General features: G+C 44.3%; 2 protein-coding genes across 3 annotated transcripts; both read right to left on the reverse strand.

Annotated features, from left to right (window-relative positions):
* Nucleotides 1-348: 348 nt before the first annotated feature.
* Nucleotides 349-19,415, reverse strand: LOC307046314 (BRD4-interacting chromatin-remodeling complex-associated protein). Of its 2 annotated transcripts, none has more exons than XM_079692712.1 (15): nucleotides 18,567-19,415; nucleotides 18,361-18,435; nucleotides 17,440-17,616; nucleotides 14,929-14,974; nucleotides 14,754-14,796; nucleotides 14,487-14,552; nucleotides 12,710-14,032; nucleotides 11,124-11,339; nucleotides 10,083-10,485; nucleotides 9,586-9,743; nucleotides 9,285-9,337; nucleotides 8,710-8,858; nucleotides 6,739-6,833; nucleotides 6,160-6,259; nucleotides 349-5,936 (listed from the first exon to the last, which is right to left on the reverse strand). In XM_079692712.1, exons 4-15 carry the CDS (start codon nucleotides 14,967-14,969, stop codon nucleotides 5,353-5,355), a joined length of 3,231 nt encoding a protein of 1,076 aa, XP_079548838.1. In that variant the 5' UTR covers nucleotides 14,970-14,974; nucleotides 17,440-17,616; nucleotides 18,361-18,435; nucleotides 18,567-19,415; the 3' UTR covers nucleotides 349-5,352. The 2 variants fall into 2 exon arrangements, with proteins under 2 accessions (XP_079548838.1, XP_079548837.1); XM_079692711.1 differs by having other exon boundaries at nucleotides 6,160-6,262.
* Nucleotides 19,416-19,524: 109 nt separating this feature from the next.
* Nucleotides 19,525-21,134, reverse strand: LOC307046315 (enhancer of rudimentary homolog). The gene is made up of 3 exons (XM_079692713.1): nucleotides 20,987-21,134; nucleotides 20,044-20,164; nucleotides 19,525-19,776 (listed from the first exon to the last, which is right to left on the reverse strand). Exons 1-3 carry the CDS (start codon nucleotides 20,991-20,993, stop codon nucleotides 19,674-19,676), a joined length of 231 nt encoding a protein of 76 aa, XP_079548839.1. The 5' UTR covers nucleotides 20,994-21,134; the 3' UTR covers nucleotides 19,525-19,673.
* Between the last annotated feature and the right edge of the window lie 227 nt (nucleotides 21,135-21,361).

Below are 21,361 nucleotides of genomic sequence, written 5' to 3' on the forward strand. Positions count from 1 at the left end.
GATGTAGAAGAGACATGGAGAAGAGGGGACACATGTTGATGTAGAAGAGACATGGAGAAGAGGGGACACATGTTGATGTAGAAGAGACATGAACAAGGTGATTTTGCATAATAGGTGAACTTTAAATCCTGATTGAATCTTCTTAAATGTAATATGTGTTGGTTTCTTTGCTCATGACTATAAACTATAGCTTTTGAGCTGTGGAATAAACAAGACCTTTAAAAACTGAATTCTAGGCTTTTAGAAACGCTAAGAAATCAACATTTTAAAGACCAAACAACTCATGGATTAATGACAGAATCATAAAAAGCAGGGCTCAAAACATGTAGTTAAAAACACCGGACCACATTCACTGTTTATTTTTTTATTTCTTACAAAATCACAGTTTAATAAATAGTCTGTAAAAATGAGTACAAAAGCGTTTTTTTCTTAACATTTCATATATGAATCACTCGTGACTTTCAGGAGTCTTTAGTTGGATTTTTTTGTCAAGAATGACTATTTTTTTTACAATCTAGTCTTGCTGAATTAAGGCCTCTTGATTTTGGCATCAGAACAATCTGTCAGTCGAATGTTTTGTATCTGAATTCGTGTAGAGTTATGATCTCCCCTGGTTTCACAGTTCAGTCAGAAAATAAATTAAGAAACACATTTATAAATAAATACTAAAATGGCTCAACACGCAGATGTCATATTGTCCTAAAATGTTGAAAACACACATTTCTAACGTCAGTGTTTGACACATAACAATGGCACATGAGGCTGCTTCAGGGGAATCGATCTTTAAATCTGTTTATATCTCGTCTTGAACATCTTTTAAAGTATTAGAGAGGAGAAATAAGAGCAAACGCTGGGAAATACTTTCTAAAAAATAAAAAAATGTTGCTGGAAATTCCCTTTTTTTTAAGAAGTGTGAGTGAGAGACACTCTGACATCTTTACTGCATTACACTGAAACCTCTGAGGGCGCACACACACCGAAGATCTGTATTTATTTGGGACAAATTCTCTCAAAGCATTAAAGTGTCTGATAGTGATAAGACAGATTGATACCTCTCTTATGTCTCTCCGTTTAACATGAGAGAGCCAGGCTAGCAGTTTCCCTCCGTTTCGAGTGTTTATGCTAAGCTAACTAGCGTCTTACAAACATGAGTGGTATCAACGTGTATTTCCCAAAATATCTAACTATCCTTTTTGAATCTTCTGGTGTGTGTCCACCCAAACTACTACAGAGGATTTCAACACTAAATTACTGCATATTATTACTCCTTTTGTTCTTTCCAACAGAAAGACAATTTTACATATAGAAAAATCACAAAGAAATGACAAGGCTGTGTTGATGTTTTTGAAGAGTTAGCCGATGTTAGTTAATTAAAACATCACATTCATTATAATTTCTTTTCAGATTGCTTTCTACGGTGGCCGACGGGTGCAGCAAAAATAAAAACGCAAATGAGCCAAAAACACATGAAGAACTATCTTCAGCGACTTGACAACACATGAAGCATTTAGAACACATTCAGCAACTTGAAGAAACATGCGCAGCGTTTACTAAAAGCTGCAAAAACCAAACGCTGCAAGAAGCTCAAAACACAACGGAGACCAGGGGACACTAAAAAGGGACGCAAACAGCTGGGAGACCAGGGGACACTAAAAAGAGACAAAAACAGCTGGGAGACCAGGGGACACTAAAAAGTGACGCAAACAGCTGGGAGACCAGGGGACACTAAAAAGAGACAAAAACAGCTGGGAGACCAGGGGACACTAAAAAGTGACGCACACAGCTGGGAGACCAGGGGACACTAAAAAGTGACGCACACAGCTGGGAGACCAGGGGACACTAAAAAGTGACGCACAGAGCTGGGAGACCGAGGGTGTTTCTCAATGTCGAGGAAGGATGCTCCAGAGCCACTATTTCAAGCATACTACGTCATCGAGTGCCGCCATAAGGACTGTTCCAATGTCCAGCCTAATATTACCGAGGCCGGCGTACTTCGTAGCGAGAAATCTCGAGGCTGCACATGTGTAGACTCCGCAGTCTGAAAATCCCCACAATGCTTTGCACACAGACCAATTTCCAAATCTTTGGCGGAAATCGCGCTCCATTTAAGGCGGGGCCTCGCATATGACGCACACCTGTTAGCCTGTTCCACAATTCTTCATTTTCCGAGGATAGGAAGGATTCTTGCCTCCCTTCTGAAGGACCTGACTCGGGGGGACATGTGCTACCAAGCAAGCGTCCTCGACATTGAGAAACACCCCGAGGCCGTGTCTCAATGTCGAGTAGACCTGCTGCAGTGCCACTATTTCAAGTATACTACGTCTTCGAGTGGCGCCGAATGCTGGACATTGGAACAGTCCTTTGGCGCCACTCGATGACGTAGTATACTTGAAATAGTGGCTCTGCAGCCATACTTGTCAACCCTCCCGATTTTCGCGGGAGACTCCCGATTTCATTGCCCTCTCCCAGTTTCCTCCCGGGGTCATATTTCTCCCGATTTCTGACAAAGTCAGATTTACACACAACTGTTTCCACTCGGACTTTAATACAGCTACACCATTGTTTGGTTTCCATGGTAACACGTCTCTTTAGTAGCGCGCGCAACTGAAAGTCTGAGAGGGTGAGGCAGATAGTCACAGTAAACAGAACAAAGATCGACAACTACTCTACTCTCTGCTCACTCCTTTCTTGCCCACACATATGCTCCATCAAGGACGGTGCTTCAGGCCGCAAGGCAGTGCACTTACAACTACAATATAAGCATGTTAATGTTAATCTAACAGCTCCGGCGATCCACAAGCACCCCCCCCATTTTGCATTTTGAAATGCTCCCGATTTCTGAGGTCTCAAGGTTGGCAAGTATGTGTGCAGCAGATCTACTCGACATTGAGAAACGGCCCAGGGGACGCTAAAAAGTGACGCACACAGCTGGGACTTTGGTGACGTTCAGGATTATAAAGCTGAACAACTGTCTCTGTTGCAGTTAGTCGTCTCATAACTGTTAGTGTTGGTCAGTATATCTGAAATGACTAGGTTAGCTACGTTAGCAGATCTGCAGTAACATCAGAAGGAGTCATGTGATCAGTATATCTGAAATGACTAGGTTAGCTACGTTAGCAGATCTGCAGTAACATCAGAAGGAGTCATGTGATCACATTGTTAAAATAAGCCCATAAAACATTTCAGGTAGAGACAGTTGACCGACTTTATATCTTTTGTTTTCTTGGCTTCTCGCAACATTTCTTTAACGCCCCGATTTAACGCTGCGCATGTTTCCTCAAGTTGGTGAAGATGTTTCTTTATGTGTTTTGGCACATTTGTGTTTTTATATTTGTATCGTTTCTAAAACTGCAGTTTCTCCTAATGGAAGAGTTTTAGGTCGCCTCAGCTCGTTTGCACCTGTCGGCCTCCGTACATTTCCTTAAAGGTACACTGAATTAACAATAAGGCATATTCTAAACATTTTACAATTTGCAAGTCAAAACTTTGACCCCTTTAAAAAGCAAAATCTCAATTTTATATTACAAAAAATGAATTTGCAGGTTTCACTTTTTGACCTTCAAGGTAAAACCCAACGACAGAGAATATTTCCGTGACTCGTATCAACAGAATTCACATTTTCACACGAACCAATAAGATTGTCACATTAAGATGCTGCCAAAAAAAAAAACACAGTGCTCCACAATGGCCGCGTGAAAATACATTAAATAAATAAATAAAAGGCGTGAATGCGGATTATTCTTTTAGATTTTTTGGTCAAAGGCTGTTTGATGATGCAGAGAGGCTGTCTGTCTAGAAAATAACGGCAATATCTAAACTACACGTGTTTCGATGATAAAACAAGCTTCTCTCAATCCTGAAAAACAATCTTCCTCCTCCTCTTCCTCCTCTCCTAACAACCATTAGTCTTTATTGCTTGCATGTTAATACATAAACTTCTCTCCCCCCTTATTTCACAGTCAGACTCCAGCGTGGATCCAAACGTTTAAAAAACACACACTAAGCACGACTGCTGAATTTCTTTTTTGAACAAAAACACAGACTCCAGTTATTGGGAAGAGACGGGCGTTTGCTGCTGGTGTTTTCAGGGTGAAGCAAGTCTTTGGAGTTTCATTCGATAAGCCGAGACGATGGAGCCTGCAGGATTTAGCAGGATGTTTTCACACACACACACACACACACGCACGCACACACACACACACGCACACTCTTCAGATCCTCTCTCACACACAGACACACAGACACACACACACACGTTGGCACAGATTATCAAAATAAATACCCTGGAAGCTTGGCACTAAAGAAACTTCACTTTTGAAAGAAATCTTATAAAAAACTATTGAATAATCTCAGACTACTCCTGTGTTTCCTCACTATATTCTGTCTGCCGATGAAGGTCACACCAATGTCGTAAAAACCTCTGAAGGACCAAACTACCACTGAAACCATAGAGCTTTTTTTAAGTGCACATCTAAAAGAAGTATGTAACATGTGAGCTGCCGCCTCTTTTTCTTTCACACAATCTAGTCTAGTTGCCAGCACTGTGAACTCAGAAATGTCGAGTACCCCAAAGTTTTATTTCAGAAATGTTGAGTGGTCCCCGGCACATGGAAGCTGCCGGATGCTAACTTGCATGTGTTGGGCAATTGGAACAATTAGCATAAGTTGCATTAATGGCATTATAGCCGATGTGGACTTCAGTTAACAAATGGCTTGTCCGATTTGGACAATTGTGGAACGATGGTGGTGGGGGTTATTGAGGATACTGAATCCTTGAATTGCCTTGTGTTGAAAGGTGCTATATAAATAAACTTGCCTTGCCTTGCCTTACTGAATCCATTTCTTATATTTTCAGCATCAAAAATGGCGGTTTTAACCAGAAATTGGCCATATTTCTCTCAATGGGCTGATTTTGACTACCATGAGTAGTGTTGCGACCATTGGATATGGAGAAAGCAAGATGATTATTATCTGTCCAATCCAAAACATCCAGTCCACTAAAACTTCAAAATTGACATCAAAATTCATCAAAATCAGCCCCTAGGGACTACAAATATGGCCTCTTTCTGGTTAATACCGCCAATGGATCCAAAAGGAAATGGACTCAGCATTTTCAATAATCGCCAAAGCCACTGCATATGCTAATTAACACAACTTGTGCAAATTGGCCAACAAGTTAGCATCCGGCAGTTTCCATGAGCTTGGGACTCGTACTATACATTTCTATCATAAAACGTCGGGGTACTCCGAATTTCTGGGTCCAGGACTCTACGATCTGACAAACGGACCAATCAGTGACCTCTGGGGGTCAGACTGAAACTCCTCTCAGTGTTTCCTGTGAGTCTCTCTACCTCACAGCTGCAGAGCGCTGCTGACCCCCTGGTCCAGGCAGGGGCCCGGCGGGGGGGCTCCTGAGGGCCCCTGCAGGCGCTGCAGCTCCAGGATGCTGTCGATGGCGCTCTGCAGGTGTTCATTCAGCAGGGGGTCCTCCTGCAGCGGGCGAGGGAGGGGGGCGTCTGGACGGGAGCATTTTACCTTCGGGGCGTTGACTTCTCTGTGAGGAGAGCCTTTAATCTGCGGTGTGGGGAGAGGTTTTAGTGTGGAATCTGTGTCAGGGATATCCTCTGGAGGGTGGGCTCCATTAGGGGTCTCCTGGGGGGCCAGAAGAGGAGGGTGAGAGCCCAGAAGAAGAGGGTGGGGGCCCCCGTTGGTCAGCTGCCCCTTGTGGTCCCGTTTGAGGCCCTGTTCGCAGGCGGAGTTGTGGACCACCTTCCTGGAGCCGGACTCGTGCTTGATGGTGAGTCTGAGGGCCCCGCGGGAGCTGGAGCGGTACGTCTTCAGACCCGGGGGCCGGTCCGAGAGCCGGGGCCAGGAGGCTGGGGGGGAGGAGGGGGGGAGGGAAGACGAGGAGGGGGTCATGGCCGAGAGGAAGGACTCTGCAGGGACAGGAAGCAGGAGGTCAAACACACTTTAAAGGTCCCCTATTATACTGTTTTTCATCAATATATCACAGGGCTCAGATATATACAGAGCCTGTCACACATTTGAACAGTGTGGTATAAGTCATTTTACTCAAGTAATAAAACAACTGATTAAAACATATTTTCGTACACAGCCGTGTGTGTGTGTGTACGTGTGTACGTGTGTACGTGTACTGACCGGGATCTCTACGGACCCTCCGTCTGTCCTCCACTAACGCACATCGCTCGGCCTGAAGGAACAGACGCTCCAACATCACCATCTCTGCAGACGGACTCTCCTGCTGTGGACACACACACACACACACACACACACACACACACACACACACACACACACACACACACACACACACACACACACACACACACACACACACACACACACACACACACACACACACACACACACACACACACACACACACACACACACACACACACACACACACACACACACACACACACACACACACACACACACACACACACACACAGATCTAGATTTGCTCCAAACAGTCCTCAGAAAACGAAATCTGTTATACGACAGTGTGTTAGGTCGAAATAAAGTATCCATCCAGGTTTGTTGAGATTAGAGAGGTAAATTAACAAAACAGAAACTAGAATATCTAGAGATTATAAACTCATACATTGTTAGAAAAAGAGATTAAATTGGGACATGTACAGTTTGTGTGCAGATGTAGAAGAAGAAAGCTTTTTATAATTTCTCACCCATAACGTGCATATATAAAGGTCTCACCTGAGCCTCTCTGACCAGCAGCTGCCTGTATTTGTTCACCATGTCCTTGGTCCGTTTCAGCAGGAAACCTGACACTGTTTCAAACTCCTGATCCACTGAGAGCACACAAAGATCTCCAGTTAGGGTCATCAAGACACATCAAGTATGTATGTGACTGAATTATCATTTAAGTCCTTAATTAGGAACCTAAAGGTCCCCTGTGATTCTGTTCTTCATCAATATATCCCAGGTCTCAGATATATACAGAGCCTTTCTCTGATTGGCTGAAACACCAAACAGATCATTGCAGCATTACCCATAATCCCCTCTGTTTCAGCCCTGTTTCCAAAGTGCTGATTCTCTGTCTGTTACTTTAGATGAAAATAAGGAGCCCCTCCCCACGCCCCTCTGAGAGACATTTGGTTACAAAGAACTCAATGGTGCTCTAGGAGGAGATTCAGGTGATAAGGGGGGGGGGGGGGTTACCTTGGTTGCTGATTGGCTAATTGTTACTCAAGACAAAACATCGTTATGACATCATAAAGTGGCCAAAATCTGATCAGCTCATTTTCAGACAGGTTTTTATAGAAATGGATCAAAAAGAGAGAGAATCTTTGTTCCTGAAACTTTCAGAGTCTCTTTCCACAGAGGGGACACATGTTGATGTAGGAGAGACATGAAGAAGAGGGGACACATGTTGATGTAGAAGAGACATGAAGAAGAGGGGACACATGTTGATGTAGAAAAGACACAGAGAAGAGGGGACACATGTTGATGTAGAAGAGACATGAAGAAGAGGGGACACATGTTGATGTAGAAGAGACATGAAGAAGAGGGGACACATGTTGATGTAGAAGAGACATGAAGAAGAGGGGACACATGTTGATGTAGAAGAGACATGAAGAAGAGGGGACACATGTTGATGTAGAAGAGACATGAAGAAGAGGGGACACATGTTGATGTAGAAGAGACATGAAGAAAGGGGACACATGTTGATGTAGAAGAGACATGAAGAAGAGGGGACACATGTTGATGTAGAAGAGACATGAAGAAGAGGGACACATGTTGATGAAGAAGAGACATGAAGAAAGGGGAGACATGTTGATGTAGAAGAGACATGAAGAAGAGGGGACACATGTTGATGTAGAAGAGACATGAAGAAGAGGGGACACACGGTGATGTAGAAGAGACATGAAGGAGAGGGGACACATGTTGATGAAGAAGAGACATGAAGAAGAGGGGACACATGTTGATGTAGAAGAGACATGAAGAAGAGGGGACACATGTTGATGTCGAAGAGACATGGAGAAGAGGGGACACATGTTGATGTAGAAAAGACACAGAGAAGAGGAGACACATGTTGATGTAGAAGAGACATGAAGAAGAGGGGACACATGTTGATGTAGAAGAGACATGGAGAAGAGGGGACACATGTTGATGTAGAAGAGATATGAAGAAGAGGGGACACATGTTGATGTAGAAGAGACATGGAGAAGAGGGGACACATGTTGATGTAGAAGAGACATGAAGAAGAGGGGACACATGTTGATGTAGAAGAGACATGGAGAAGAGGGGACACATGTTGATGTAGAAGAGATATGAAGAAGAGGGGACACATGTTGATGTAGAAGAGACATGAAGAAGAGGGGACACATGTTGATGTAGAAGAGACATGAAGAAGAGGGGACACATGTTGATGTAGAAGAGATATGAAGAAGAGGGGACACATGTTGATGTAGAAGAGACATGAAGAAGAGGGGACACATGTTGATGTAGAAGAGACATGAAGAAGAGGGGACACATGTTGATTTAGAAGAGACATGAGGAAGAGGGGACACATGTTGATGTAGAAGAGACATGAAGAAGTGGATTTTATATAATAGGTGTCCTTTAAGTTACCAGCTGCTGTCCCTATGTTAGACACATGGTTCATGTTGAGGAGACAGCAAAGGCTATACATGTTTAAATCCTCGTCCCCAGCCGCTCCCTGACCTGTGTTGAAGTGCTGCTGAGTCGGCAGCTCTCCGGCGCAGCAGTGGAACGGCAGCAGGCGAGAGACGGCGTCCTGCAGCGAGGGGAAGGCCGGCCCGGAGAGAGAGGCCTGAACCGAGGCCTGGTCCGAACACAACCGCTGCTGGAACCTGGAGAGAAACACAGTGAGATCAACTGGGACCTGCAGACTGGTGAGGTGACGCAACACGCCATCGACACAGAACATGCATAACGTCCCGTAGGATTAAAGGATATCAGTCAAAGTCAACTCTATGGTCAATCTTCCAGTTTGTGTGTTTACAGACAGAGAGATCGGAATACTGTTTCCCAAATATAAAAACAAATGTATATAAAAATATGTATATCCTATATGTACACAGACAAAGAATTTTTTTTTTGGATTTGAGTGTCTGAGTACGTGGGCTTTAAAAAATCAAAACACTGATAAACAGAAGAACATTTAATTCAAACATAATAATAATGAAAGATTCTTATGTTTTGCTTTGAAATGCTAATCATGTATGAAAGCTCTCTAGAAATAAAGTGTATTATTATGATATGAATAATCCTCTCACCGGTGCCTGCGTGTTGCTGGTGTGAGATTCTCTCTCTGTGGAGGGTCTGCAGGCTGACAGAAAACAAACACTTTTTATTAAAAACGAACTTTTGCATTTACCGTACATTGTGTTTTAAGTTTGCCAAATATTAAGTTAAGTATTTCAATTAATTTATATATTTAAAATAGTCAAAGTGTGGGATGCACTGATGAGCTACAGTATATTCAATAAAGGTAATACATATAATGTAATAATATCTATTTTTTTAAGTTGAATGATTTCATCGCCCTGCTGACAGATTGTCTCCTCTGTTTCTCACCTTGGTGCAGGTCTGCAGGCTCCTCAGGGTGGGGGTCCGCTCTCTGGGCTCTGGGGCCCCCTGATACTGACCATCACCCTGACCATGACCCCAGGCTGCAGGAGATGACGGCTGGAGAGGAAACGCTTCAGGCTCCACGAGCAAGGCAGCTGTTGGCTCTGCAGAGACACAGTGATGGTGGTTATATTACAGATTACATGGAAGTCAGCGGATTACTTTTCGAAACACTTTTAATATAAAAACTAACAGCATTAGTTAGAATGAAAAAATGCCATATTTTGAGGTGAGTAAATAATAAAATGTTAATGTTCTGGTCAGTTTTGAGAGTTTCACTACGTTGCAATTTGTCTTGGTGATATCCATTACATGCTTTACCCTCCACACCTGTAGCGTCCCCCCTTGAAGACCTCATGTGATCAGGTAACCATTGAGAGAGCTTGGTTGTTTATTGTTTGTCATTTGATTGCGTAATCCCGATGGCATGTACTGATACTCACTGTGTTGTGTGTGCTGTTGAACAGGGGGGGGGTCTCCTCCTATGGAGAGACCTGAAGACGGGGGATCAGGCTGTGGGGGGGACGGAGGCTGGGAGACAGAGGACTGGACCTGCAGCTGGTTCTGGTTCTGGGGAAACGAGGCCTGTGAGACATGGATCTGGATCTGGTCTGAACTCTGAGGGGGGACGAGGGGGGAGAAACTTTGCCTCTCTGCGTCCTGGAGGGGGGAGGGGGGGAGGATGAGAGACGTGTCTTCGGGGTCGAGGGGGATCGGAGAAGCTTCCAGGTTCTGGACCGCAGGGCCCTGGCTCTGGGGGGGGGTCTCTCTGTCCGGGGAGGAGAGGCTCTCCATCGGCAGGTCTGCAGCTAATAGCTCCGAGGAGAGAGGGGGGCTCAGAGCTGCCTGTGGAGCAGAGACACATTTTAACATAGCTTTTCTTTATCGATCTCAAACCTTAACACGTTCACTTACCTTTTTAAATTGATGCTACTCATTTTTTAGACGTGGATGAATAATTATTTGTTTTGATCTTTAGTTTAATTTTCTCTACTCAACATGTTAGATACTTTCTGTATGCAGCTGCTGTCGAGTGTATGTTGTTGCAGTTTCTGTTTCTAATGCCTGTTTCTCTTTGTTTCATTATGGTAAGAATGTATTTATTGAATCATTGTCTGCATGCATTTAATTTGTTAAAGTACAAGACAAGACAACGGATATACTTTAATGTTTTACTGTTTAACAAAATAACAAATAAAGAATGATATTATTAATAAAATAAATAAGTCAATAAGTATACAAAATAAGTTGGAATAACTAGAATACAAATAAAAGGAAATAAAAAAATACATAAAATAAGTACTAACAATGATGACAGTATTTACATGTTTAAACGCTTAAGGGACCAAAAAGCTTGTCATAACAGATCTCCTCCCCTTAAAGACCAAATATAGAAAACACGAGAGGTAAATGTATATATTTATCTATATATATATATAGATAAATATACTGATCAGATCAGAATGAAGTGTTTGGGCTCTGACCTGTTGCAGATGTTGGATAAAGGCCTCGTTCTGACTCATGAGGGGGGTCGCCTCCTCCTCTAAGGTGGTCACATCTATGGGGGGCATCAGGAGTTTCTCCTCAGCCGGGTGGGGGGGCAGCGGAGCTTCAGAGGGGGGCTGCAGGATGGTGATTGCAGGAGGTGGGGGGGACTGCAGTTCTGCAGGGGGGGGCTGCACCGTCACCGGCTGCAGGACCTGAAGGAAAACGAGCATCAGTGTTTATGGAAGCACATCAAGGGCAGCAGTGCTTCATGATTTAACTGTATTATACGCTTTTTATTATATTAGAGTGAAAATATTTTGAGTTTTGGAATGACGAGATACTTAAAACATCACCTTGGACTTTTGACTAAAGGTGCCATTAAAGGTGGGCACATCAACCAGCTCTGACTGGGGGGTCCCAAGGCGCTCCCAGGCCAGAGAAGAGATATAATCCCTCCACCTGGTCCTAGGTCTACCCCTCGGTCTCTTCCCAGCTGGACGTGCCTGGAACACCTCCCTAGGGAGGCGCCCAGGTGGCATCCTAACTAGGTGCCCGAACCACCTCAACTGGCTCCATTCGACGCGAAGGAGGAGCGGTTCAACTCCGAGTCCCTCCCGGATGACCGAACTTCTCCCCTTATCCCTAAGGGAGACGCCAGCCACCCTGCGGAGAAAACCCATCTCGGCCGCTTGTATCCGCGATCTGGTTCTTTCGGTCATGACCCATCCTTCATGACCATAGGTGAGGGTAGGAACGAAAATGGCACGGTAGACAGAGAGCTTTGCCTTCTGGCTCAGCTCTCTTTTCGTCACCACGGTGCGGTAAAGCGACTGCAGTACCGCTCCCGCTGCTCCGATTCTCCGACCCATCTCACGCTCCATTGTTCCCTCACTCGAGAACTAGAGATACTTGAACTCCTTCACTTGGGGTAAGGACTCATTCCCTACTTGGAGTGGACAGTCCATCGGTTTCCTGCTGAGAACCATGGTGCTGATCCTCATCCCAGCCGCTTCACACTCGGCTGTGAACCGATCCAGTGAGAGCTGAAGGTCGCAGATGATGAAGCCATCAGAACCACATCATCCCCGCCGCGGCTTCGGCAAAAGAGGCTTTGAACACCGCCCACTCTGGTTCAATGTCCCCAGCCTGCACAGGGATGTCAGATGCTGATCAGTTGACAGCTCCGCCCCTCTCTTTACCCGAGTGCCCAAAACATACGGCCTCAGGTCCGATGATACAATAACAAAATCGATCATGGACCTTCTGCCTAGGGTGCTCTGGTACCATGTACACTTATGAGCATCCTTATGTTCGAACATGGTGTTCGTTATGGCCAATCCATGACTAGCACAGAAGTCCAGTAACAAACCACCACTCCGGTTTAGATCAGGGGGGCCGTTCCTTTGAATCCCGACCCTCCAAGTGTCTCCATCGTTGCCCACGTGTGCGTTGAAGTCTCCCAGCAAGACTAAGGAGTCCCCTTCAGGAGCCCCATACAGGACTCTTTCCAGGGTCTCCAAGAAGGCAGAGTACTCAATGTGAACGACTAAAGGAACATCAGCATGTCATTATTTGTTCTCACCTGTAGGATCTGCTGCAGCGTCTCCTCGGGGCCCATCTCCTCCTGCACCGCTCTCTCAGGCAGCAGCACCACAGAGGCCTGCTGCCGGCTCAGAGGCCCCTCGGTCTGTAGAGCAGGGGCCCGGGCAGCAAAGGACTGCCCCTGCACCACCGAGGGTCCGTTAACAATGGAGATGGAGGTGAGGTCGGGGGGAAGAACCCCTGAACTGTTGATCAGGGTGATGTGGTTCCCGAGCGCCGGGCCGTGGACCAGGGTGCTGCACGGCCCCCCCGCAGCGTAGGCCCCCGGCATCTGAAAGACAGTCGAGGCCCCTGACTGCAGCTGTAAGGGTCCGGAAAGAACCTGCCGGAGCGCCAGCTGACCTGCAGGCGAGGTGAAGCTGAAGTTCAGCTGCCGGGGGGGCACCGTGAGGATCTGAGGGGTGGAGGCGGGGGGCACCGTGAGGATCTGAGGGCCACTGGCGGAGGACCCCAGCAGGGGCCGAGCTGCATGCTGGGAGATAGTGACAGGGGCCCGGCCCTGGAGAAGGTACTGGTTCTGGCCTTGGAAGATGTGAGGCTGCAGCAGGAAGGATCCGGGGTTCACCAGCTGCAGACTCAGCTGTTTGGGGAGGGGGGGCTGCGGGGGGGCCGGGGGGGCCACAGGCTTCTGAGGGGGGGGGGAGAGTACGATGTTGGGTGAGGTGGCCCCGGGGATGAAGGTGAGACTCGGAGCCTGATTATGTTTCTGTTTCTGCCCCGGTGGTTTTGGGCTGATCTGGACCAGACGGGGCTGGATGCTGACTGGCAGCTTGGACTGGATGAGGAGGGGGACAGGGGCCCTCAGGAGGGGGGTGGGGAGGGGCCGGGGGGGGAGGAGGGGCCGGGGGACGGCCCTGTGGAGGATCATGGAGCTCAGAGAGAAGGTCTCGGGGAAAACGTTCCCAGGCAGGAGCCCCATCAGCTGGGCGGCCGGCTTCAGGGAGGGGCAGCCGGGCCCCACGGCCAGCAGGGAAGGCTGGGGGGGGTCCACCGCTGCCTGGGTGTCCCTGGGTATGAAGGGGGGCGAGTACAGCGACAGGTTATCCCCCCCGGGATCCAGAGCCATGGTCTGCTCCGTGATCTGGGCCTCCTGGAGGCTCTGCTGCAGGATGTCACACTGCACCCCACCCTTCTTCCCCTCATATCCAGTCTGCACAGGTGTCGTCCCCCGCAGCTCCTCCTCGGGGTCCTCCTCACCCTCCGGAGAGGACAGGAGCGCCTCCTCCAGGAAGGACAGATCCACACAGCCGGGGGGGGGCGAGTCCGGGGGGTCGCTGCCGTCTCCAAGCAGAGAGCCGGGGCTCTGCAGGATGAGGAGGAGGATAATATTTTATAAGTAAATATAAATAAAATGTGCAATAATTTTTTTTTTTTCACAATTTCATACAAATATTTTTTTAATCATAAGAAAAAATTGCAATACGAACAAAAAATACATTATAATAAAGTATCAATTATTAACAAGAGCAGTTACGTAATAATGTGCGCTTTGTACTATAATATCTAACAATAAATATGTATCTTTATATAACTATTGATTTGGTAGTGAATGAGTATTAATAAAGATATCGATTATTCCTAAAAAGCTTAGACAGGTATTACAGCTAAGGTTTTCTATGTATCGTAAATTTGGATCTGTTTTCGGCTTTATATTTCTGAAATAACGTTTGTCAGTTTCCTGGCACAGAATCAGAAATAAAGTCCTCTCCCGGGACGGAAGCAGGTTGTGGTGACGCTGCTGTCTGGATCTAACTCACCGGGGCGTCTGTGAAGAGTGAACCCCCCCCAGAGGAGGAGTTAATGAGCAGGTCTTCAGTCTGCAGCTGGGGGAGGAAATCAAACGTTTATTTGTTTTGTTTGAGAAATGATCGCAGTATTACATTACAACCTCTCTTTCACATCTTCCCAGCGCCAGCCCTCCTTTCACACGGCGGCGGGCCAAGAAATATCCCATCTCCAATTCTTCATTTGCACTTATTGATTTCTTTATTTGAGTCGCTCTCTATTTAACTCTCCTCTGTTACCTCATTGGTCCCATAAAGGAAGTCGTTCAGGGCTTGGGGGTCACTGCGAACACAGAGAGAAGTCAGAGTAAAGATCTGTTTCTGTACGAACTATAGGTTAAGAGGACATTAGACCACATTCAATCCTATATAACTAAATAATAAATACTTATGAATGACGTTCAGACAGACTTACCACAAAACATCAAGTAGACAAGTCCCATCTTCATCCTCCATGTCAACTGAGAATTCAATCATATTTTAATCATTTTAAAAAATGATAATTCAGCATTAAACACATATTTACTGTTAATATGGCTGCAAATAACATTTTATATTTTTTGGGTTTAAGTTATCATTCCAATAACAACATGCTGCTTTTTCAAGTCTAAAGGGGCCCTATGCTGCTCATTCTCAGGTGTATATCAGTATGTAGTGTCTCTACTTTAAAGAGTCTTCTCCTGCTGATGTTCAGGTGTATATCAGTATGTAGTGTCTCTACTTTAAAGAGTCCTCTCCTGCTGATGTTCAGGTGTATATCAGTATGTAGTGTCTCTACTTTAAAGAGTCCCCTCCTGCTGATGTCCAGGTGTATATCAGTATGTAGTGTCTCTACTTTAAAGAGTCCTCTCCTGCTGATGTTCAGGTGTATATCAGTATGTATTGTCTCTACTTTAAAGAGTCCTCTCCTGCTGATGTTCAGGTGTATATCAGTATGTAGTGTCTCTACTTTAAAGAGTCCTCTCCTGCTGATGTTCAGGTGTATATCAGTATGTAGTGTCTCTACTTTAAAGAGTTCTCTCCTGCTGATGTTCAGGTGTATATCAGTATGTAGTGTCTCTACTTTAAAGAGTCCTCTCCTGCTGATGTTCAGGTGTATATCAGTATGTATTGTCTCTACTTTAAAGAGTCCTCTCCTGCTGATGTTCAGGTGTATATCAGTATGTAGTGTCTCTACTTTAAAGAGTCCTCTCCTGCTGATGTTCAGGTTCATATCAGTATTTAGTGTCTCTACTTTAAAGAGTCCTCTCCTGCTGATGTTCAGGTTCATATCAGTATTTAGTGTCTCTACTTTAAAGAGTCCTCTCCTGCTGATGTTCAGGTGTATATCAGTATGTATTGTCTCTACTTTAAAGAGTCCTCTCCTGCTGATGTTCAGGTGTATATCAGTATGTAGTGTCTCTACTTTAAAGAGTCCTCTCCTGCTGATGTTCAGGTTCATATCAGTATTTAGTGTCTCTACTATAAAGAGTCCTCTCCTGCTGATGTTCAGGTGTATATCAGTATGTAGTGTCTCTACTTTAAAGAGTCCCCTCCTGCTGATGTCCAGGTGTATATCAGTATGTAGTGTCTCTACTTTAAAGAGTCCTCTCCTGCTGATGTTCAGGTGTATATCAGTATGTATTGTCTCTACTTTAAAGAGTCCTCTCCTGCTGATGTTCAGGTGTATATCAGTATGTAGTGTCTCTACTTTAAAGAGTCCTCTCCTGCTGATGTTCAGGTTCATATCAGTATTTAGTGTCTCTACTATAAAGAGTCCTCTCCTGCTGATGTTCAGGTGTATATCAGTATGTAGTGTCTCTACTTTAAAGAGTCCTCTCCTGCTGATGTTCAGGTTCATATCAGTATTTAGTGTCTCTACTTTAAAGAGTCCTCTCCTGCTGATGCTCAGGTTCATATCAGTATGTAGTGTCTCTACTTTAAAGAGTCCTCTCCTGCTGATGTTCAGGTGTATATCAGTATGTAGTGTCTCTACTTTAAAGAGTCCTCTCCTGCTGATGTTCAGGTGTATATCAGTATGTAGTGTCTCTACTTTAAAGAGTCCTCTCCTGCTGATGTTCAGGTGTATATCAGTATGTAGTGTCTCTACTTTAAAGAGTCCTCTCCTGCTGATGTTCAGGTGTATATCAGTATGTAGTGTCTCTACTTTAAAGAGTCCTCTCCTGATGATGTTCAGGTGTATGCCAGTATGTAGTGTCTCTACTTTAAAGAGTCCTCTCCTGCTGATGTTCAGGTGTATATCAGTATGTAGTGTCTCTACTTTAAAGAGTCCTCTCCTGCTGATGTTCAGGTGTATATCAGTATGTAGTGTCTCTACTTTAAAGAGTCCTCTCCTGATGATGGTCAGGTGTATATCAGTATGTAGTGTCTCTACTTTAAAGAGTCCTCTCCTGATGATGTTCAGGTGTATGCCAGTATGTAGTGTCTCTACTTTAAAGAGTCCTCTCCTGCTGATGTTCAGGTTCATATCAGTATGTAGAGTCTCTACTTTAAAGAGTCCTCTCCTGCTGATGGTCAGGTGTATATCAGTATGTAGTGTCTCTACTTTAAAGAGTCCTCTCCTGATGATGTTCAGGTGTATGTCAGTATGTAGTGTCTCTACTTTAAAGAGTCCTCTCCTGCTGATGTTCAGGTTCATATCAGTTTAGAGTCTCTACTTTAAAGAGTCCTCTCCTGCTGATGTTCAGGTGTATGCCAGTATGTAGTGTCTCTACTTTATAGTCTATCATGTGTTGGAGCGCCCAATTTACAATGGTATAAAACTGAGAAAAGTGTACATTTTTCATGAAAACATAAAATAAAGGGTAGTCTCAGGACAGGAGTCAGAGGACATTTTAAATATAAACAAAGATTTAATCTCTCATCATCCCACTCACTCGACTCTCTCATTCATGTTTTCTCCCCCTCACAGTGTGAATGGACCTACTTCATAAGTGAGAGGCTCCATACAGAGCGGCAAAGCGGAGAGTTGGTGGCGGCCTCATGGGAGGAGGTGGCCGGGCTGCGGAGCCAGGAGGCGGGGGAGGGCTGCTGCCAGGCCCGGGTCCTCCCCCCTCTGCTGCGGGGACATCGCTGCTGCTGCTGGGCACGGTGGATGGGGAGCCTGCAGGTGAGGGGGAGGAAATGATGGAGTGGGGGGGCACAAACACCACATGCTGTTAGCAGGTCACTTGAGTTTACCACAGCCCAAACACGGTGAGACACTACATCAATACATCCGGTTTCTCCAGACATATCTCAACATATTGACGGGGGAAATGAGAGCTATTGTTGCAGACATGAGCTGTAAACAACACCCCCCCTCCCTCCCATCTCCCATGCGTCTTGGATGTGTGCTTCCTCATCGCTGAAAGCAATGTGTTCAGCCCAGTCTATGGTTCAACACAGCATTACGCACTGTTTTGCGCAAATTTTGCAAAAACAGACAATCCTCCTGCTCCTTCCCCGCTGCTACTGACACATTTCTGTGTACACCACGACCCCCGCATTGACACCCTCCAGGTGCCCGCATCGCCCAATGAGATCCAGCAGAACGACCCTCATCCATGAAGCTGCAGCATGGAGCATCTGTAGGTTACGTAAGGTGACTGTGTGTCCATGTGAGATTAACGCTCCAAACGGTGCAGGATGCCGCTGTTTCTGCTGCGGTTTATTATGATTATCTGCGAGACTGTGTGTGTGAGAGAGAGAGAGTGTGTGTGTCGCCTGCTGTAAATCAAATCGCGCTAACAAAAGATGCCCTGTGATAAATATGATTTCCACGCTGCCATTCCCCTTCATCGTTAAGAGTAATTCCGCAATTGAGAAAAAACAAAGCGAGAGGAGGGAAGAGGAGAGAAAAACTCACCCCTTCTTTGTGGTTTATTGTCCTGTCAAGCGGGCCTCTGCGCCATCGATTCTCACTCAGCGGTCCTTTCAGATGCTAAAGGAGGAGAGGGGGAGGTGGGGGGTGTAGGAGGAGGAAGAGGAGGAGGGGGGTACCAGGGTGGGTGTGAGAAACAGACTGGGAGAGCCGATCATAACACAAAAGGTGGTAAAAAAAAAAAATAGTACCGTGAGGAGGCTATGCATGAGAGGAGGCTGGCCGAGGAGGGAGCTCCTTAGGCGGCAGAGAGTCTTCAAATGTCCCGCTCTTCAGTGTGGAGCTCTTTCATCCAGATGTTTTTTAGGTGCGTTCTATTGATTTGTTTTTGTTGTGCCCTCGAGGCAACTGTAAATAGTTTCTGAGGCAGACTTGTTGAAATCAATATTTAGAGACGAGCCAATTGGCCACTGTGTTTGTGCCAGAAGGAGGAAGACTGCAAGCACATTTATCCCTATAACACTTAAGGGGAAGAAATAAGGAAAACACACTTAAAATAAAGACGTTAAATAAATAAAAAATTGTAAAAAATTGAAATGCAAAGAAGAAGAAACAGAAAGTAAACAAACTAATGAAGGTTTTTAAAATCGAAATTGTATTTGTAACGTAATTGACATTTTAATTTAACATCCAACTGTTTAAGATAAAAAATAAAATAAAGAAGGTGGTGAGAAATGAGAAATGGAAGTACAAAGAGAGCAGAAGTTGAGCAAATGAAACCAATTCATAAAACAAAACGTTATCTTATTTTAATCCCTTGATCTATTTGGAAAGTCCAGAAAACTGAATATTTTCTCAATATCAAAAAAAATGAATATGGGGTCAATAACCCCTTTGGAAGAATTGAGCGGAAAATGACAAGCTGTACTTTCTTTTAGAGCGATTTGTTGCCATTAAAAGCACATTTCACATTTTGAACATTGTGCTTGGAAAACAGAAAAGTTAAGCCACTAAAGAATCTCTAGAGAGAAATATCATTCCAGGAAACCAAACCCGCTTACCAGACAGTTATAACAAATATTTATAATCAAATAGCACTTTTCTACAAGCTATTCAAGAGATAAACAGAAACATGGAGAGAAATCAGGAATATAGAAAAAGACAGGAGGATAGAAGGATTACATTGGGCCCAATAAAAAAAAGATACACTTTCATTAATTAAAAGAAATCTTTATTAATAAGGCAAACATTAAAATACAAAATTCACCTCCGGATTCATGAGAAAAAAACCTTTTAAAAAACGTTGTTAAAAACTTGTGAAAACACGTCACTTGAACAGCAGTTACAGAACAGAGGCGTCACTTGGCCGCCTGCTGGGCCTGGCGACGCAGCAGCACGTAGATCTTCTCCTTGATCCAGTCCTTGTTGTACGGCTGGTACGTCTGCGTGTCCGTGCGGTACCTGCACACAGAATATCATATTTAAATCTATCTGAATAACAAAACTGTATTTAAAGCAGGGGGACATCTTTTTTGTGATTCATAGAAGGTCAAAAGTATGAATCAAGTAATAAAGAATTGGTTTTTCATTATAAATACACATAAAAGGTTAAAATACAAGTATTTCAGTTCCAATATCCTAAACCTGTTCATGACTTTAAAATATAATCAGTGGCCTCTGGGTTGAATTACAGTAATATTAATGATGTCATCCGTTTGTTAAACTTACACCAAACAGCTGAGGTCGGCGAGGTCATCGATGAAGTCGAACAGCTGGCTGATGTCGTACGTTATCGACGGGCTGTTGGGGTTCATCCTCTTTAAATGCTCCTCGTACATCTTACACACACCTGAGATACAAGAGATTACACATCAATGTTAAACATCAGCATTTCAAAAGAAGAATGGATTACGTAACTGGATACTGTTTTGATCCCCCGGGGGGGTCGCGAGATGATTCAAAATTACATTTAACGGATTTTTTATTTTATTATTATTATTATTATCAGTGTTTCCCACATCATTTGATTCTATTTTTAGGGGCACCTTGCTTCGTGCAAGTGACAATTGTTGTCGTCTTCTCTGTAAACGTTTTTTTCGCCGTTCTTTTGCCATTTTGAGATTTAAATTTCCAGCGAAATCTAAACCAAGAAGTGTATTGAGATCGTCTTCTCAATAGAACATCTTTGATAATGTCTTCTGGCCAATCAGAATCAAGATAACGGCGTGGTGTTGTTGCAGGAAGTCCCGACGGAGAATACTTCTGCTGTAGTACATCTATATACATCGATACAACATTACGTGTTGATAGAAATCAACACGTAATGAAATAAGACCCCACGGTTTGATGATTGATAGGTGTGTGGGCTGTCTTTCATTTTGACTCACAGAACAATGTTATAATAAACATACTGTATGTGAAATGGATATATCCGCCTTCTTTCATTTATATTTCCATTCCCACAACAATATACATAAAGAAATGGCATATTTTGGACATAGTTCGAATGGTGATTAATCTGATTAATTAATTTTTAAGCTGTGATTAATCTGATTAAAAAAAAAAATATATATATATATTAGGGCTGTCCAACAATTACAATTTTTTATCAGATATATATATATATATATATATATATTCTTCAAAAGAACAGGAAGCACCATCGCCTCACCTTCCATGCACTCGTTGACGGACTCATAGTCAGCGTACGTCCTCCCCTCTGGTCTCTTGGTGGGCTGCACCAGCAGGATGGTGTGGGACTGAAAACACACACACACTTTTAAAACTCACACCTAAAATATATGTTATTGTAGTTTATTGATCTTTGTTTTGTATTAATCTAAATCGGTAAAGTAGATAGGAGCTAGAGCAAAAGTAGTATCTGGATAAAAAGTACATTTGCCTCAAACAGTGAAGTAGGAATAGCAGCACATGGAAATACTGAAGTAAAAGTACCTCTAGTAAATATACTCAGTCACTTTCCACCACTGATGATGCTTTAGGTCTTACAGAGGAATATTATCAGTTCAATAATTAACGATAACCT

The sequence above is a fragment of the Notothenia rossii genome, assembly GCF_949606895.1.
Source record: "Notothenia rossii genome assembly, chromosome: 7".
NCBI classification, from domain to species: Eukaryota; Metazoa; Chordata; class Actinopteri; order Perciformes; family Nototheniidae; genus Notothenia; species Notothenia rossii.

Excerpts from the sequence above, each read along its gene's own strand:
- LOC307046314 (XM_079692711.1), bottom strand. The coding sequence starts at position 14,969 with ATGGAGGATGAAGATGGGACTTGTCTACTTGATGTTTTGTG. Across the intron at positions 14,797-14,928 it reads TGTCTACTTGATGTTTTGTG|TGACCCCCAAGCCCTGAACG; the intron begins GTAAGTCTGTCT and ends CTGTGTTCGCAG. Across the intron at positions 6,834-8,709 it reads TCAGCAGCACTTCAACACAG|TGGATCAGGAGTTTGAAACA; the intron begins GTCAGGGAGCGG and ends GTGTGCTCTCAG.
- LOC307046315 (XM_079692713.1), bottom strand. Across the intron at positions 19,777-20,043 it reads GCCGACCTCAGCTGTTTGGT|GTACCGCACGGACACGCAGA; the intron begins GTAAGTTTAACA and ends TTCTGTGTGCAG.